The sequence below is a fragment of the Macrosteles quadrilineatus genome, unplaced genomic scaffold (genome assembly GCF_028750875.1).
Source record: "Macrosteles quadrilineatus isolate MER2022 unplaced genomic scaffold, UCM_ALF_1.0 Scaffold_9__3_contigs__length_116548681, whole genome shotgun sequence".
Classification (NCBI taxonomy): Eukaryota; Metazoa; Arthropoda; class Insecta; order Hemiptera; family Cicadellidae; genus Macrosteles; species Macrosteles quadrilineatus.
Window position 1 is genome coordinate 56333936 of NW_026542602.1, and position 21127 is coordinate 56355062.

The 21127-nt window shown below is 34.2% G+C and overlaps 1 protein-coding gene across 1 annotated transcript; it reads left to right on the forward strand.

The window, feature by feature from the left end:
• The first annotated feature begins 644 nt into the window (after positions 1-644).
• On the forward strand, positions 645-19427 carry LOC129002159 (gastrula zinc finger protein XlCGF26.1-like). The gene is made up of 11 exons (XM_054429760.1): positions 645-775; positions 2069-2188; positions 2517-2664; positions 2875-2992; positions 12272-12383; positions 12965-13075; positions 13673-13875; positions 14643-14850; positions 15988-16132; positions 16918-17219; positions 18673-19427. The coding sequence occupies exons 1-10, from the start codon at positions 722-724 to the stop codon at positions 17211-17213; spliced, it is 1515 nt and encodes a 504-aa protein (XP_054285735.1). The 5' UTR covers positions 645-721; the 3' UTR covers positions 17214-17219; positions 18673-19427.
• The last annotated feature ends 1700 nt before the right edge of the window (positions 19428-21127 follow it).

A 21127-nucleotide genomic window follows, 5' to 3' on the forward strand; every position in this document is an offset into this window, starting at 1 on the left:
GATTTCCAATTATCGGAGCCATATCGGATGAGAACCAAATTCTGGTGTTTGCAAACTTGATGTTTTGCTTTCACTTATTCAATGTAAATAATTATCCTTTTGATTTATTTATTTTATACGCGGCAATACACATTGACGAAAATGCATTTCGCTTAGTTTTACAATATTTGGATACTACAAAAATACCCCAAATTCTCAATTTGTTTTAATCTTTCTTTACTTTATTTACATAGATAAATAGTGACATAGGGTATATTTTAAACCAGTTAGCAACAACATCAAACAACGTAGTAATATTCGCAGTTATGAGATAATTTAAAAGTTAAGTTATGTGATTTTGAAGTTATTACCATGCAAACATGGAAACATGTAAGGGAAACTATCATAGACGGGAGTAATACATTTTATTATATGCTATTACCCTCATTATAAGCTACAAGATATTTTGTAGCAACTACATGGATAAATTTTATTTAGGCCGTAAAGCATATGTATTTGGACACATTATAATGAAAAAAATACATTCACAACAACAAAAACAAAACAATAAAAATACCTAACTAACCTACAAACAAATAAGTTGGATGGACACTACATTAATTTATTTAATTTGTCGTTTATTTTCAAAGAAGAAATATTTTTGGATAACCATAAGCTAAGCCACCAACTCTGGAAAGAAATAATGACTGTTACATTATTATAATCCTGCTTAACCGTGAAAATGGATGTTTTCCTAAGCAAAGTCTTTCTTTCATTGGAAACATTTTTACAGAAGGTAAGTAATAATTTATTATTATTATTTACCGGGGCGAGAGAGATGTGTATTTTACTTATCAATGTCAAAATATGTTGTCCATCTACATTCCTAATTAGCTGCTATTTTAAGTTAGTGTAGTTTCTAGCTGCTGTAGGATTCATAGACCCTGCACAGAAGGGCCAACAAATGATTGAATTTGGGGTTTATTAATAGCAGGTTAATTAATAGCAGAGCTACACAAGGTCAAATTAGGCTACCATTCAAGTGATACAGGAAGCTATACCAAAGGTATACAAGTTCCAGCTGCCAAGTACGGCCGAATCCCGAGAAAAGTTGGGAGATTTAAAGTAGTGGGGTTGGCCCTGTAAAGAGAAATACCGTATTGGTAATTTTTGCCCTAAACACACTTAGAGGTAGCTTAGACTTTTATAAGCGGTATTTCAAACAAGCTTGATTTAAAATATCAAACTTAAATAAGTTATGGCCTACATGGATTATATCAAACTTAAATATCAATCGTTATTTCTGTATAGGCCTAGGCCTAATGATCGATACCTAATAATAAAACATGGGTATGTTAGCCTATACCTATAGATGAATATTTATAAAATTAACAATATTGTTTCGTTTGCAAAATGTCGTTAGCCTAAGTGAAACTTTTGGAAATTAAATTAAATTAGGCTACCTTAAAAGACGATATTATTTGTGTTAAAATACCGGTACCTCCAAGAACTGGAATTGATTCCCAAACAATCTAATTGCGATATTTGCTTAGATGCTATGAAAGTGATAACTTAATTAAAGGAACTTTCATGCATTTCGTTAATGCAACAAAGTGTGTTGTACCATGAATGTGAATGTAGGGGAATCAAATCAAATGTAGGCCTAAATAAATTCAAGGTTTTTTCGTGTTAGTTTCTTTATAATTATAACCCACGATATAAAATAACAAAAAACTTAAAGTGATTGATGTATCGATATATTTAATTTTGATATTTTCATTCGGTTGTTTGGGATGCCGCTTATGAAAGTCTACCCCACACTTAGTTAAGAGAAAATATCAGATTTTTTTCTTATGCAATTAAAACATGTGTATCTGGGGTAATGTATGTGGCACTAGAACTGCCGTTTCTTCATAAGGAGATATTCTGTTCTGGAAAGCGCAGATTTGGTTCAAACTGTTAAAGATATCCTGGACATGGACTTCTTGTAGGCAATGATTTAAGTAACTAATCAGGCGTAGGCAATTTAAATATGTTTTACTTTATTATAACATTATTATTTTAAAACTAAATATTTTCTTTGTTTCAGACAACAACATTGAACATATTTGAAGCATTAATATTTAACTATAAGATAAAAATAAATTCAGTAGAACAATGTTCGCCACAGTTTGTTGGTTTTGTCGTTGATTTATGCAACGAGTTACAGGTAAATTATTTCACCTATATGATTGAGATTTATTTACCAAAAAAACTAAGAACAAATTATTTAAATCAGAGATAGGTCTTCCTAAAAAGGTCTTAAAGCTCTCATGTTTATATGTTTAGTTTCAAACCTATGCAATAAGGTGGGTAGAATTTAACTAAACTATTGGAGGTTGAAATGGAAGTAGCGTGTAACAATCAGTTGCTATGTGTTTATTTATTTATTTATAACTTAAGTTTATTTTAGCAAAATAAATATTTATCTCTTGTGATAGAGTTTCTTTATGGTAAGTTAGTTGTGTTGAGACTAATATTTATTGTACCACTTCCAGTTGAGTCTACGGGATTGTGTTGTCGAAGTGACTGACAAGCAAGATGTCATAAATCCTTCGGACACAACCTTCTGTGAGTTGCCCGATAATACCGATATAGCACCCGCTGAGTTTGTCACCTTCGCTACCACAACTACTACTGACCTAGGTATGTTTTCCTTTTGAAATAACCTATGTTTTCAAAACCATTATGCCATTATCACTGATTAATTTAAACTCTTTTGAAACATACTGAGTTTTTTTATACAAGCATATCCAAGCATATCTTTGCAATTTTTAACATTGAAAATTTTTTTTGTAAATAGCTCATTTCAGAATTGACGATTCATTTTACATGAATTTTTAACAAACTTTTCAGAGCCAAACACAGAAGAAGGCTTTGTCCCAAAAGAGATTGAAGCTGTAGTGGAAGAACCGCTACCCATCGTCGTAGACGTTGAAAAACAAAAGGTCCACACTTGTGAATTTTGCAACAGGTAAATTTTTAAAAGTTTATTTTGTGTTAGTTTTTGCAAGAACAGACAAATAGGTTACTAAAAGTTATGCCTACATGTAAACTATTGTAGATATTGAATAAGAATGATTTGATATTTTTGTAAGTCATTTTTAGTTAATTTAGATCGTGAAAAGTTGGATGCATTGCACGACGTCCAAGTGCCACGACGTCCAATAATATTTTTTCAGTGCCACGACGTCCAAAACATAATTTTTGAGTTGTTGCACGACGTCCAAGTGCCACGACGTCCAAAAGTACAGTAACTGCCAAAAATATAGTCTTTCTACAAGCTTTGGACGTCATGGCACTTGGACGTCGTGAAACAGCGCACTATAGAATTGTAAAAAAGTAACATTTGCACGACATCCAAAGTCGCAGCCAGTTGCACGACGTCCAAGTGCCACGACGTCCAATAAATATTTGACTGTTGCACGACGTCCAATATAGCTCAGCGCTGTTGCACGACGTCCAAGCTCCTTCATGATGACCGGTTACGATGACCGGCTACTTGCCGAACAGTGTTCTCTCGTGTAAAATGCTTATGGAACCTTTATTAGTTATATATACATGGGTATATGTTCTTGTTCAGAAATATATATACTATGAATATTTGTACCATTAATTGAAACATCATAAAGTAAAAAAAAAACATAAAAGAAAAAAATAAACAAGGCAACAGTTGGAAAACTATAAGGTTTACATGGTTTGAAAAATGATGACATTTTGTTAACAACCGATAAACTTCATTATGTTTGGAGTAACCTTTTAAATACTTATTTTTTCAAGATTAGATGAATGTACATTGATCAACATGATCTCTGAAAACTATTTTTTATACCCTCATTTTAATTTTTACTAGTATAAAGAATAGAATGCCTTTTTCGAACTGTTTTTTAGGCTTCAATTAAATGTTCTTATGTCGCAAATATGTTTATTAATAGTATTCACTTTTAACATTGACTTAATTTTATTTCAATAAATTTTGTGTTTGTGTTTTGCTACACCATTGCAACAAAAAAAACCCAAAATTTAAATTTATTTAATTTAAATTGCAACCAATGAGAATATCATATAAATAAGTGGTACACAGGTTTTTTTGTTTCCCCAACTCTAAAATACAACGCACATGAATTGAAAATGTTATAGGTTTTAATAGTACTGTAGCAAATCGAATATCAATAAAGTTAACTTATAACAATAAATTTACATATTCCTAGATTATAATTGAATGTGTTTACGAAGGAACACCACAGCCTCAAAATTCAACATTGCAGTATATTTACTCAAGATTTATTGTTTTCATATAGCACAGTTGATGTTGCCAACTAGCGTGGGAGCGGAAGTCCTGATAAAGGCTGGTTCTCGGAAAAGTAATAAACTTGTAGTTTGAATGAAACATTTTTTTATTTTGTACAGGATTCATGGGATCCTCAGCATAAAGTACAAACCACATACAAACTACAAAATGTGTGTCGAAGGTCTGATTAGACCTTCAGCAACTGATCCGTTTTTTACCTTCCTTTAATTTATTCTTTTTCATGTTGTGCTTCATGTAACATACATAGACTAGAGGGCCGCTCATGCCCTTGACAAATAAATTAAAATTTTCACACAAATACAAATCAATATCGTCATTAGACAAGAATTAAGAAATACAATTTATAAACAAAACCTACCACGGCATATTCTTGAACAAGTATGCCTACAAACCTACGATAAGCATGTTTGTTATTATTATACTTAACCTACAAATGCTATGACTTAGGGCATACCTGCTTTCCTAGATAAAATATCCGAACTAATTGCGAGTGCAACGTGAACTTAGAAAAAGACTAGTAAGAATTTACAACTGTGAATTTCTCAGAATTGATTGACAGTTCAGACGAACCTATGGCCACAGACTACGGAAACCTACAGTATTATTGTATTAGTATACTGTATTTGTATTATTGTGTTACTAGCAGAGTACCTGTCCTTCGTACGGGATTGGCATATAAGTATAAATGCTTATTACAGTTATGGGAGAGGACACGATTTAAAAAAAATGGTCTTTTAATTTATACGGTATCCTATAGTGTAGCACACATCTACCATAGTCCTGATGTTCTACCACTGTACCTAAACCATGGAAAAAGTAAAGTTCTCATTGTGTACCACACCTTTTTTTTGCTAGTTGGTTCAAATTAGCTGTGGTCATTAATGCAAACAAACAACATAATAGTGCTGCACCCTGTTTGGCAAGCCTTATAACTTTTTAATGCTTTTTAATATCATAGAACCAACTTGTACAGTTGAAACGGCTGACAAAATTCTTTAATTTCTTTTAATATGAATACTCATAAGGTTAACATGAGAAAGTCCAGAGCCAGAGCCACCGGGGCGGAGACTGAAAGAATTTTTGAGGTAAGAATATGTTAATCGGGGATGTCATCTATCATCATACCAAATTTCAACCTTGTCGGTTTAGTATTTTTCGCGTTTGCTTGTCACAAACATCCATCCATCCATCCATACATCCATACATCCATGGTTTGCACTGTAAACAAAAAGCTATCACAATAGTTCCAAGCCGACAAATAGAAAAATAGGAAAATATAAATAAATATGGAAAATAGGGTAATTTTCTAACATATTTTAGTGAAATTATATAATCAGGCAAATGGAAATTCAGTCTACAGATTTGCTGTGGCAGGGGGATTATATTACGGTTTACACAAAAATAAATAAAAACATAAACCTCATAACACTCAGGAAAAGGGCCTAGGTTGATAGGGCAACGATTATAGAATCTTAATTATTTCCTATATCCATGATGAATGATTTCTTTTAAAACGAATTATTCCCAGTAAAATATTATTACAGCATTCCACAAAAATAGAACAGACTCAGTATGATAGATCATAAACATAAACAAATGAAGTATCTGAAAGAATCATATACTAATTAAATTACATTAACATATGGTTTGACAAATAATGTTTTCATCACTCCTTAACGAAAGTAACTATTTTCGACAACAGCTGACATCAATGAAAGTAGTCGTTTCCCAAGCTCTAATTTAGGGCGAGGGAAAATCGATCAGCTGATTTTCCCTCGCTCTAAATTTACTTTCCCTCGCTCTCAATTAGTTATCCATTTACTCACTACGCGCGCTAGTGTTTTGTTACGATATAATTTAATGATTTGAATCAGCTGTATGTATAGTCAAAAGTTCTTTTATTGTTTTATTTTACTATTTATCCAAATTCATTGAAAAAATACGTAAGTTTCTTTTAGAGTATTTACTTTTATTTTTTAGTTCTAAAATTAATCGAAAATATACGTACGTATCCTTTTAGAAGATTTAATTTTATTTTGATGCTAATCAAATTAATTGAGAAATAAATTAGTTGTAATATTTCTGAGGTCTGCTATTCTGTGTTTGTGTATTTTTGCGTCGTGATGAAAAGTACCGTTCATAACTCGTACCGAAAGTTATTATCCGGCACTTGCTCCAACAAATTATTGTTGCGGCAACTTGCTTGTTGTTATTCCCGTCCTCGGCTTCGCCTCGTACGTGAAAATAGCTCTCACTCGGCTTCGCCTCGCACGTGAAATTGGGGTTCCCTGTGTTCGGCTTCGCCTCACACAAAAACTTGAGCGCGCCCCGGAAAATGCCACTTTCGGTCCTAGTAATGAAATATACTATTACATTCGGGCTAGTAACATCATTATTTTAAATTTATAATCCTTACCCTCTCTGTTCTAATATTCGTGCATTATTTAATATGTTTGAACCAGCTGTGTGGAATTGTGAAATCAAAATTAATTTGACAGTTAGTTCTGGTTGTTTACATTTATTAATTTAAATTAGGTGAACCGACATATTGGCCCTCTGATCGTAAAAAAATACCAGACCTTCTTGATTTTTTCGTTACGAATGGTGTATCCCGAGATTGTGTGACAATCGAGCAATCTCTGGACCTTTCCTCAGACCACTCACCTGTAATTTTAACGATCGCTTCAACTGTTATATTCAAACCTATTCCTCCACATTTATGTAACAAAAACACAGATTGGAATTATTTTCGTGAATTAATGGATCAAAATTTAAAGATTTCTGTGTGTTTGAAGAGCGAAGAAAATTTGAATCTTGCTGTTGAACATTTCAACAAAACAGTTCAAGACTCCGCTTGGAGAGCAACTCCGGAATAAGCTATCCAATTGAAATTAATAGGAAAATTGCCGAAAAACGCCGACTCCGTAGAATATGACAAAACTCTAGAGATCAGACGGATAAAAGAAATCTAAACAGGGCTACTCAACAACTAAAAAGGTTACTGTTTAAATTAAACAATGACAGATTTCAAGATTTCACATCAAAATTTTCTCCATCTGAAGCTAGTGACTACTCCCTTTGGAAAGTTACAAAAACTTAAAACGTCCACAAATTTGCATTCCACCTATTCTAAAAGAAGACGGTTCTTGGGCCAAAAACAACATCGAGAAAGCAGATGTCTTTGCTTCATACTTCAAAGAATAATATAAATTCAAACGTTGAACAAGAAATTTTGGAATTCCTCGATTCTCCAAATCAACTTGATTTACCGATAAAATAGTTTACACCATCCGAAGTAGCTAAAGTAATAAAAGACGATTTAAACGGCAAAAAAGCCCCCGGTTATGATCTGATAACAGGTAAAGTGTTGAAAGAGCTGCCTAGAAAAGGAATAGTATTCCTTACAGTACTTTTCAATGCAGTTTTTTGCCTCGAATACTTCCCACTGTATTGGAAGGTATCACAAATTTTGTTATTCCGAAACCTGGTAAACCTTTAAATCAAGCATCCTCGTATCGGCCTACATCTCTTCTTCCCGTGGTTTCAAAAGTTTTTGAAAAACTTTTTTTTAAAAGACTCCAAATTATAATTGACGAAAAAGAATTGTTGCCTTCTCATCAGTTTGGATTCCGCCGAAAGCATTCCACCATTGAGCAAGTGCATAGAATAGTGAATGTAATCAAGGAAGATCTTGAAAATAAACGTTTTTGTTCATCTGCTTTTTGGACGTAGCCCAGGCGTTTGATAAAGTCTGACACACAGGACTATTGTTCAAAATTAAAACTTTGTTGCCCCATACACACTATGGAGTGTTGAAATCGTATTTTACCTACGACCGTTTTTTAAAGTAGCCATTTCAGTCCAGTTCTTAGAATTGAAAAGTTTCACTTTACAGCTGTTTACTTTCATATCCGCATAGTTTCATTTCATATTCGCATAGTTTTCTCATATCCACACAGGTAACGGACCAATGAGGTTCAAGTATTGAGAGAAAAGAATTAAAATTGTAATGCTTCGAACGTCAACTAATCAGCTGATCAGCTGATCAGTTGACCAATTTAATTGTTGTTCCGACTTGTTCATGTTGATACTCGCGTATTCTTAATTACTGTAAGTTGGTGGAAGTCCAAAAATAAATTAAATATTTGCTGAATTGTACCTGATACAATATTATTTATGGTAAGAATGCTGCTAGCAATGTAATATTTAACGAAGTTTAACAAACACGTAATTACAGGAAATCAGCTGATTATACAACAAGTCGTTGCATCACTTTCAGTGGCAATGACAATACACGAAAACATAACCTCTCTAAAAAGTTATCATTAGTGATTGTTAGTAATTAAATCCAGATTGATAGTAATTAAAAAACGGTCGTAGGTAAAGTAGTGTACGCAACTCGCGTTAATAGTCTTTACGACACTCGTAGAAGCTTTTAAGGCACTCGCCAAGGCTCGTGCCTTAAATTTTCTACTCGTGTCGTAAAGACTCACTTAACGCAATCGTTGCGTAAACTACTATTACCAAACGCTTTTTTCAAATTAAATATCAAGATGTAGTTACAGATGTGCATGAAATTGAATCAGTTGTACCACAAGGCAGTGTTTTCGGACCTATTTTGTATATTTTGTTCACGTATGACCTTCCAAGTACTCAGGGTATTACAGTTGCAACATTTGCAGACGACACTGTTTTTTTGTCATCAAATCAGGATCCTATTCTAGCATCATCAAACCTTCAGGCTGCGTTAGACGATTTGTCTCAGTGGCTACAGAATTGGAAAATTAAAGTAAATGAAAAAAATCCGTTCTAAGTTACATTTACTATGTCTACAAGAACTTGCCCCCCAGTAACATTGAATAATGTGATGCTTCCACAATCCAACGAAGTTAAGTAACTTGGTATGCATCTCGACAGACGGCTTACATGGCATTCACACATTTGGAACAAACGACTTCATTTAAATTTTAAAACAAACAAACTAAATTGGCTTATTGGTCGAAATTCAAAATTATCTGTTGAAAATAAATTACTTTTATACAAAATTAATTGAAACCTATTTGGACCTACGGTATCCAACTCTGGGGAACCACTTCAAACTCGAACATAGAAATAGTTCAACGATTTCAATCTAAAACACTAAGAAAGATTTTACAAGCCTCTTGGTTTGTCACAAATAAAGTTATTCATCAAGATACAAAATTTCCCTATGTTAGAGAAGAAATAAAAAAACGAAGTGAAAAATATCAAAGAAAATTATAAATCCATCCAAATTTCCTGGCAGTTAACCTCCTCGATAATAGTGGAGCTAAAGCTCTTTTGAGCTGATAGGCTCAAAAGAGTTAATTCAATAGACCTTCCAAATCGTTTTTAGTTAAATTTTTTAAAATTTTTTGTATGTTAGTACACTTGATGGAGTGTATCTAACCCATGTTAAAATGGTCATGAAATTTACTTATTGTTCTAGTATAGAATAGATTGTAAATAAATACTTGTTAAAAAAAAATTAAATTTTGTAGGTTTGCTCTTGTTACCATGGATACCATCAATCAATATTTTAAAATCTCTCACCTCAAATTTTTGAAAGCCCACGGGGCAGAGCCCTAGGACAATAACGAAGAGGGAATAGTTGTATAATATATATCCTCGGAGCTGTAGCTTCATTTGCGTGCAATTTGAGCCCAGTCGGTTCAGTACTTTTTGAGATTATCTCATACAAACACACATACACACAGACACCACCTCTTCTTTATAATAGTATAGATAGATAGATAGATAGATTACTATTATAGTATTACTAGCTGTAACCCGCGGGCTTTGCCCCGTTTAACTTCTTAATTTTCAAGATTATCTCGTTCGCATGGCTCAATCACGTCCTGGTTGAAGTTTGTTCGCTACGCTCACTCACCTTTAGGTTGGAGCTCGTTCGCTGCGCTTACTTGCCTTCAGGTTAGCTCGTTCGCTACGCTAACTCGCCTCCAAGTTGAAGTTCGTTCGCTACGCTTACTCACCTTTTGGTTGCAAATTAGCTGTTGTCAGAAATGTAAAAGAAATAATAGTGCTGCACCCTGTTGGTAATCCTTGTAACTTTAATGCTATTGAACATCTTAGAACAGAACCAACTTGTTTAATTGAAACAGCTATTAAGATTCAATAATTCCATTTCTCATAAGGTTAACATGGGAAACTCCAGAGCCACTGGGGCGGAGCCCGAAAGGATTTTTGAAATAAGAATATGCCTATATGTTAATCGGGAATGTGAGCTATCATCATGTCAAATTTCAGCCCAATCCGACCAGTATTTTTCACGTTCACTTGTCACAAACATACATCCATACATACATCCAAACTTTCTCATTTATAATATTATAGTAGGATATATTGTCTATGCTATGGCTAAAATACGTTTTTATTACTGCATCAGCTGGACACTCTCTGAATATCTGCTTCAACCATTTGTTGTCAAACATTGATCTCGTAAAATAGTGAAATTATTTTTCGTATACACTAATAGAGCAAGGTTTGTACTAAAAGAAAACCTTCTTTTAGTTTAAAAAATACATGTTTCACAGGAAACAATTTTAACCATTGTAGTAACACCATTATAGCTTAAAAAGTTGATAAGTGATAGTTCACATAATATTTAGCACATTTGACGGATAAACCTTTTTTGAATTCGTCATATTATGAGTGTATGAAAATTCATATATCTGTGTATCAATATCTACTTATCTCATTTCTGTTCAATGGAAGTTATGCAATTTCAACGATACCGGTACTTAAATAGGAAGTCTTACAGCTGTTATAAAACTGTGCATACATTTTATCTTACGAGTAAATTCGCTACCAAATTGATATAGTACGACAATTAATTCTACCCTACTGCAGTACTTAGAAATCTACCACTACTCACATTAAACTTACCATATTTACTTTTGGGCTAGTGATTAATTTATTGTATTAATCATACAATATAGTGAATAGTGTAGTCATTTATTTATCTCTTTTCTATGACATAGCTCTATTTTGTAGAAATCAATTATGCAATCATAACAACAGAAATACTGCATCATTACATTTTACGGTGACATAGTATTTATTTTACATATAAAAAATTTAAGCTAATGCAATAATTAGTTCAATTAGAACCATTGAATATTAAATAATTTAAACATTAATCGAAGACGAAGCGGTTGACAACTTTCAAACAGTTGACTAGGCCTAGTTGCCTTCAATAATTGCAATGCGAACTGTATGCACTGAGGTCGGCAAAGAGTGTTCACAGTGTGCAGGCACTTTGGACGTCGTGGCACTTGGACGTCATGCAACAGTCAAATATTGATTGGACGTCGTGGCACTTGGACGTCGTGCAACTGGCAGAGGCTTTGGACGTGGTGCAAATGATACTTTTTTACAATCCTATAGTGCGCTGTTTCACGACGTCCAAGTGCCACGACGTCCAAAGCTTGTAGAAAGACTATATTTTTGGCAGTTACTGTACTTTTGGACGTCGTGGCACTTGGACGTCGTGCAACAACTCAAAAATTATGTTTTGGACGTCGTGGCACTGAAAAAATATTATTGGACGTCGTGGCACTTGGACGTCGTGCAACACTCCCGAAAAGTTGGGCTATTATTAAGTTAAAAGCTTTATTGGTTCTAAATACAAATTTATTTTGTAAAATGTATTTGTATCTTATATATTTGCAATCTAACAAAAGTTTTGACGTTAGATAGGCCTAGTACTTAACAAGACCAAGGTTTGGGCGATCCCTCATGAAAAGCGTAAGAAAATGTCAAAAAGTATTTATACTGAATCAATGACAAATTACATCTTGAGCAGAATCCCTACGGTACTGCTTGAAATGTCTCAAATCAAAGGTGAGCATAGCTACGTATAGACAGTTAAACTGTAACTTTCGTTATTTCTTTCTTAATCAGGAAGTACAGGACCAATGAGAAACTGTTGAGACACGTATGCAAGTCTGCGCCTGTGCTTGATTGTCAGGACGACGAGTTGGAAGACGATCCAGAACCTTCAGACCTACCACAGGTTTGTTGGTGTTGTAATTTTCAATTCCCTTCCGCATTCTTAGAGCATTGATTAACGTTTCTCAAAACTCGATTGAAGGAATGAAATATGTCTCCTTCCTCTATGAATCTTGGAGCCTGTTTTTTCCCCAAAGGGGGAAAAATATTGTTTGATGCCTTTAAAAATGCTATAGTAGGCAAGCCAAAAAAATTTTACCATCAATTTGTTACTATTCTACCTTTTAACAACTAATTTAGTAGATGCAGACCTTATCTCTTGGTACATTAGCCAACATTGTAGCCTTTTTGCACCCTTCAGAGTCTGTCAATATTCAGATATGCCACAAACTGTGCATCATGCTGGTGAAATCTGCAGGCAAGTGTCTGTCCAATACCATGGCTTTCTGTAACCTCAGTTAGTTATGTCATTGACTTTCTAACATGAGAATATTTTACCCAATCATGTGAGACAGAGACAAAAGATTGAGCTTGTTTTTCTTGAGATTTGGAGATCCCTACCCATCTCTGGTGTTCCTCATGATCCCATAAAATGACCACATGCATCACTACTATTTATTATAAGTTAGTTATTTTTGTTTTCAGATATCACATAGACCTGAGTCGAGCACGGATTTGTTCGTTTGCGCCGTTTGTTTTGCCAGTTTCTCTCAACAAGATCTGTTCGACCAACACACACACACAGACGAATCTCTGGTAAGAGTGAAGTGAGAAGAGAAAGTTGTGCCTAGTAAAATTGTGTAAAACATTTGTTTGTTAAATTTACAATTCTTCAGTGTTAGTTTTACATTTACTAGGCTCCTCAGGTTTCTTTTTGATGTTTGGTGAACAATGCAATCATTTAGGAAATCAAGGAATAATAACACTGCAGTTCTCTAACCAAGGATAGAAATTAATCAGTTGGATTTTCCACTGCAGTACATATATACAACTGAAGACTAAGATAGTTTTAGTTTACTGGTTTAGGTATTTTAACATTGATTGTTCTCTATTTGATTTGTCTAATTCATCTCCTCTGACATATCATGGATTATCAAAATTTTCAACCTACATTCAATTTAATATTTGCAAATAGTAAAAATTCAACAGATTTTTTCACTGACAGAAGAATATTTATTGTAAATTTCATTTTTTTATACTGAACATTAAAAACGTATCTATTAAGTGTTGTGAATTTTTTTGTGCACCAGGAACTGTTTTTATTAGGTATTATTTATCCATTCCTTATCGCTTATATTTCTAAGCTAACTTTTTTCAAAAACCATCTCAATTGTGAACTTTGATGTTTTTTAGGGAGTGGAGTTGCTGACGGACGTGTCAAGGCTACAGGCACAGCGCAAGTTCACGTGTGGCGTGTGTAGTGAGGTTTACCGCAGCTTGGCGCGCATCTCATACCATGTCGCTCATTGTAGTCAAGGCCCCTACCATTGCGAGCTGTGCCCATACATGGCACATACCAAGCAGCTGCTTAACCGGCACAAGAAGAAACAACACAAGTCAGTAGACTAACTGTAGTCTGGTTTTGTAAACGATAGACAATATTATTACTACAAACTTGGTCTTCTAGTAGAGTGTTAATTTTTTTATGTAGCCTGAATTACAAGTATAGAGTATTCACACTGTTTAGGATCAAAACAAGTTGATAAGTTGACAACCCTGTTTCTTTTACTTCATTACTGGTCAGCTGATGTGAATTGTTGCATTTTTGTCTACACAGTTTAGTGAAGTTTAAAATTTGTTGTAAATAAGATTCAACATGGTTTCCTTTAAAATGCAACATATTTTTAGATTGATTAAAGCATGTATATGGAAACTATAATCATTGTATTATCGGATTAATTTCATGTAGTTATACGTTTAATGTGTTCTTCTGCAATATACAATCTTTGAGCTTGTAAAAATACGATGTTGAGTCAATTGACAAGAAATTCCTTATAAAACTTAACCATGTTAATATCAATTCAACCACTTTGTAGTTTTATGCATCCTTTGTTGCCTGATGGCTCCATATAGGATCGGAAACTAGTTTGCTTGCCAATTTTAATGGGTTGCCTAATAGCAGGTATTCAAACAGCTTTAATATTATTCAGAAATTTGGTAGCTAACATCAACAATTAACATACTGATGTAACCTCTTCTCGATATTTTTCTCTGTTTTACCCCTATCATTTCCAGACCGATTTTCCCTCAGAGGGATCGCCGGAAGACATATTAAACTCACAGTCAAAAGTCAAATAAAATGAACTCTAATTTTTCTCTCCAGGGGTGTGGAGAGTTTCTTCTGCACAGAGTGCGGACTAGGCTTCAAGTTGCGCACTTCACTACAGAAACATCTGGTAAACAGACACGAGAGTGTACAAGATCACTTCCCCTGCGACGCAGACGGCTGCGGACTCGTGTTCAGTAAGAAGGTGCAACTGACCAATCATAGGATAGAAGTGCACGGCGCACAGCGCAAGTTCTTATGCCAGGTGAGAGACGAATGATAAGATTCATACTGTAGGGTACAAGTAAAACAGTTGATTATTTATTTACATGTTTAATGTTAAGGCATGGATATAAAAGAGATATCCAGAAAGTAAATTATTGTTTTGTCTGTAAAAGAAAGGAGCGAGTTGCGGTAGTGGCTATAAAATTGTCGAAATGGCTGAACAAATGTTCACGATAAAAAGTATAGTGGAAGATTGAGCATAGTGGCTGCGAACTTTGTTAAAATAGTCAGAGAAAACCATGAGTTAACAATAACAGAACTGTCTCGTAGGTTTTAAGGATTTTGTTGATAGCAGACTTGCCGGAGTGGAATAGAGTCCAATCGAACACAAAAAACACAAAATACTTATACTAGAACTATACACAAAAGTCAGATAATTTCACTGTCACTGACAGCATTTTCAACCAAAGAGGGTGTGAGTTGCATATTTGCTAGATTATTTTATTTATGACAAAACCAAAGGTTATCAGAGGTTATGGCAAATGATTTGATAATAAGGCATCTTAAGCCCTGGAACTAAAGTAATCGGGAACTACTATATGGATTGATGATGGTAAAGGTAATGTAACTCATTTATTTTGCATAGGGAATTCTACCGTATCTCAACCTATTGATGTTTTGGATATTCCTGATCAACAAATTCAGCAAACTGAAGTTTACATATTCACAGTCTTAGTCAACTTCGTGGTAGAGGTCTAAATGCGAGTGGAAACCCATACCCTATGTTTTATGCTAATATACATTAACATATATTTGAGTACCTAGTAAAATATTTTGACGGAAGCGAGCTGTTTTAGTGGTAGGGCGGACTTTGGTCATTGAGGTCCCAGGTTCAAATCCCACCAATCACCAATGGATTTATAAATGATAGTGCTGCAATCCTCTAGCCCTTGAAGCAATGTGTAAAGCAGTTCCAGTTCCGGACTAGAGCCTTTATGTGCTTTAATGTACTTTGTCAGACAATCGTTGATTAAAGTTGTAAGACTACTAGTGACTACTTCTAGAAAGGTGCGTTTTACTCATTATTCGTCATCACCCATCGGAGCTATAAAAGTTAATTTTAAATATAAAATATTTACTCAGTATATTGTTTAATGATTACAAATATACATTACAGGTTTGTGGTAACAAATTCATGACCCAAGACAGTCTTTCAAGCCACCTCGAGTGCCACTCAAACAAGAGAAGATTCGAGTGCCAATATTGCGCGAAACTTTTTAACACCAAGGAAAAACTCACACTCCACGTCCGCACTCATACAGGTATGTATTTCCTATATGTATTATTAGTGAACATAAAAGTAGTTGTAAACTTAAAAGTTAGTGTTTCTACGTTGAATCACTAGGTTGCAAGAATACAGCCTAGTTGTTGATGGTTGACTATTATAGTTTACATTGTTACGTTGATGACATTTTTGGTGACATGAACTATTTCAAATCCTTTATACCTGTACTTAATAATAGAAAATAAAAACTTCCTAAAGGGTTTTATATGCATTTAAAGAATTGAATGATGTGCTACTTTTCTAACTCCCCATCATTTTAGTTAAAAACTTCAGATAATGTAAACTTATAGCTATTCTAATTAGTGACACACCAAGGATTCTGGTTTGAGTCGAAACTCCTAAGTATTCAAGTATCATTGGAAAAAAAAATTACTATTTGAATTTACCATAGATTAAACAAACTCCCTTATTGGTTTCCATATCATCCTTAAGGATCAACTTAAGAAAATTTAAGGGTAGTTCTATTCAGTTAATTTAGAGAGTGCTTTGTTTCTTATCATTTAACTAACATTGAAACTATTTTAAGTTATTAGCACTCTATGTGTACTCTATATTGCTAATCATATAGTGTTAATAAAAGAGACAAGCATCAAATTGTTAAATCTAGGCTACCTGAAAATATGAGAAAAAACATTGACACCACTAGCACACTTAGTGGTCACCAAAATAAAACACTCATAAAAACATTCAGATTTTACGATGATAAATCTACTTAGACCAATTAAAGTCAATTTATTTATGCAAAATTAATTTCGCTTCTAGGTGAAAAGCCTTACGTCTGCGACAGAAGCGCTTGTAGCAAATCTTTCATTTCCAAGTCCAAACTTGTGGAGCACATACAGCGGCACAACGGGGAGAAAAGGCACAAATGCTCAGTTTGTGGCAAACAATACGCTAACAAGCCGGACCTACGAGCACACATGCGCAAGCTGCATGGGGAACACAAGCAGACGACGGACGTGTACACTCAACAGCTGGTACCTTCACTACAGCTGTTTCCTGTTAGTGTGCCACAGAATATGGTCATTACTAGTTTTGAGACAGTGGTTACGATATAGTCCTTGGTGAGTACAGTATGTTCCATGTGTTTTGTTGAGGTATTTGAGTGTACTATGCTAGTAAAGGTCCAAATCAGAAATTTAAAATCTCAAAACTGAAACCAAAACTTAACATTATTGGATATGGCACAACATTTTGAGAGCGGAAAGGAGAAAGGAAATGAATAGTTTTGTATCTAGATCACCATTAAAGATAAAAAAAGGAGGCTTTTGGCATATTTTCTTTTAAATAATGAGGAAAAAAAATATCTGCGGTTTCTGTTCTGGGTTTTTAATCTCAAAACTTGCTAATTGAATCTTGAAACAAAACCGATACTTTTTTCAAAATTGTGGTAGTTTTGAGATTTGGTTTTGACACATCGCTACCTTTCATGTTAATTTGGTAAGCTAATTTTGAGTTGTCTAAGCCATTGGCATTTTAACCAATAAAAATCTAGCTGCCTTTTAAAAATAAAATTATTTTAAGAACAGGTTTTAAGATTTCTGTTACTATGAAATGTTACTTTTTATAAGTAATTTATATAATTAGGCATACTTGCCAGAGCACCTGTGCTTATAAATTTTAAACTCAAGTTAATAAGGGAACATGTATGAAATATCTATCTATATATTAATAGGCAAGCATGTTTCTTTAAAACCTTTTTTCTCAGCTCGTGTGCATCGTAGGGAAAATCTACGCATACCGTTAGAAAGCTATTTTCCTGTAGGTGTGCAGAATCCCTTTATAAATTTAAATAGGCTCAAAGATAAGCGCAAAAAATGAGTTTAAAAATTTGAAAAAATTTACATGGATCTTATGCGTTGCCATGCTGGTGACGAAATAACAACGAAATATAAACAGAAAATCAAAACAAATGGAAGAAACTCCAATCACATGTTTTATTTACAGTGTGGGGTGAAACATAAGTGAGTGTAGGAACATATAGGTATAAGTGAGTACATTACATATTTTTGGTCGAGTTTCGACCACTGGACATTACTCGTCTTTATTTATAACGCTACAACATGTAACCTTCAATTACCTAACCTAGACAATAGACAATAGACAATTTTCTTTATTTGTGATTTCTTTAAGAAATACAATGGCGTCAGAAAGATTCAGAATGTTTAACATTTAGATTGTTTTAACAGTTTACATTTTCTTTTGTGTTGAAAGTTCATCACCTAATCATTCACCTAACCAATCCTTTAAGATAAATATTGTAAGGAGGAATATAATAGAATAATATAGATTCTCAATTATCAGACTTAAACTGGCCTCACAGCATATTTAAGCAGAAAGGTTCAATATCAAAAAATATTTTTGTTTAATTAGACCAATTGTAAACATGTTAAAAATCATTAAGTTAATTCGGGTTTCCTGTGTACAATCTATTCAAAGCAAAATATAATATAACACACACTACACAGAGAAGTAAAATACAAAGGAAACTTGCTTATGGGACGACCTTGCTTACAGCTCTGGTATGTTGTACTGGAAATATACTTGTGATGAGCAAGGAGGAGTATGAGCAGCGAGCATTGTGCAGAAATTCCTTTTACACAGGGCACAGGGTCTTCCTCCATCTTGAGCGTTGTTGTACGTGAGGGGGTATTGGACTGTGCCCTAGACACCAGCGACTAGTGCTAGACACCTCTTAAGTGTGCTATTGAATGTTTCTTTCTGTACTTTACTTCTCTGTAGATAAAACGATACTCAACTGCAATTCTGCGTTTTCCAAATGCTTGGGGTCGCAAAGGGATGCAGGTATGAGGGTTGACGGACTGTTAATGTGAAAAATAATTTGAAAGTACAGTCAAGTGCAAAAGTCTGAAGTCTAGCTTATATCTATGAGTAGGCCTACTGACAGGTGCGGCAAAAAAGTCTCAATGTATACACTATGGTGTATAGTCTTATCACAATGAAATATAACACAATTTAACAGTACTAGGTCGTTCTTAGGGAGGGTCATATAGCACAGAAGGTTGTATAATCGAGACTATGGACGTCATGGTCTATATTTTAAGACTGCTATAGTGCAACTTTGTGTGTACCTTATTAGTATTTCAAATTTTTCATGTTTTACAGTTTTCATACTCAATGTTATTAAATTTTTAAATATTTATGAATAAGTTGTGCAAAAAAGAATCTTATATAATAAAAAAATTTGGGTTTTCTTTTCCGAGTTCATTTGGCTCTTCTACTCGACCAATTTTCATGATTAATGTCTCAAATTGAAGGTATGCAAGCACAGATTTGCCATCAAGCATCGGCATATATTTATCTATAACCCCCCCTCGGCTTGTATGTAAATGAAATTTGCCCCCCATGTATTTCTTATGGGAGATAAATTTGGTTTCTTTTCCCCGAGTTCATTTGGCTCTTCTACCAGACCGATTTTCATGATTGACGTCTCAAATTGAAGGTATTCATGCTCAGACTTCCCATCAAGCATCGGCATATATTTGTCTATAATCCCACTTGGCTTTTACGTAAACGAAATTTGCTCCCCATGTATTTCTTATGGGAGTTAAATTTGGTTTCTTTTCCCCGAGTTCATTTGGCTCTTCTACTCGACCAATTTTCATGATTAAGGTCTCAAATTGAAGGTATGCACGCACAGATTTGCCATCAAGCATCGGCATATATTTATCTATAACCCCCCTGTAAATGAAATTTGCCCCCCCATACATTTCTTATGGGAGTTAAATTTGGTTTTTCTTTTCCGAGTTCGTTTGGCTCTTCTACCCGACCGATTTTCATGATTGAGGTCCAAAATTGAAGGTATGCACACAATCATTTCACATCAAGCATCGGCATATATTTACCTTCTGCATTACTCGACCTAAAAAGATAATTTGATTCATTTTCGAATTCTTAATTAAATTCAAAATGTATTTTACCAGTTATAATTATATAATCCTATGTTTTGTTCTAATTCAGTGAAAATTAGTTATTCAAATCGGACGATTTTCAAGCAAACGTAAGGTGAACAACCAACATAAAACTATGATTAAAAATCAATAGCTCCAGTATAAAGGCCTTTTCACACCGGCGTACTGGACGTACTGTACGTTTGGTACGGCCAGTTCGTACAGTACGCGGTCCTTTCACACCGCACAGAAACTTCCAAAACGTACACTTGTTCGTTTGCAGTCAGACAAGTAACACTGGCTGAGCACGTGGTTTTGGTGTGACCACTGCGCATGCGCGAGCTCGCGTACGCCTCGTACGATTTAGAAAAATCGCTCTCCGAGCGATTCTCACAAATCCATCGCGTACGTACTGTACGTACAGTACGTTCTGTACGCGCGGTGTGAACGAGCCCATATGATAACATGGACAGCGATTTGTTGAAAAAAAAACGTACCAAACGTACAGTACGTCCAGTACGCCGGTGTGAAAAGGCCTTAAGTTAATGGTTTTTTATATGTTTTAAACTCAAAATTATCAGTAAATTATAGATTCAAATAATTTGAGCTATTGATAGTTTTAATCAGTTAAGCTCAAGATACTGTATTACTCAATCAATAATCATAAATTTGATTATTTCTCGGATATTATATTTATATATTTATTTTAACGCTGCGGAGCAGCATGGGTCCTCTAGTTAAGTTTGAATGTGTAAATTTGAATTTGTATTTTTATAATAAAAACTTATGTACCATAATAATTCTAAGTGTATTGTTTCATCCTTTACATAATTCCTTAAAATTAATTACAATGCATTTAGCTAAAAACTGATACAAAAAGAAAGATCGTTACCAGGAAAACCTCATGTTGTAATTTAATTTCTTTCAGCCAAGTCACATTAGGCATTCAGTTCTTTGCAAACTGAATTTATCTTCTCTGTTGAATTCTGGTTTAATTGTACTTTTGGCTTCTTATATTACTTGAATTCAGTGTAAAATAATTATTACAATATAATGAACAT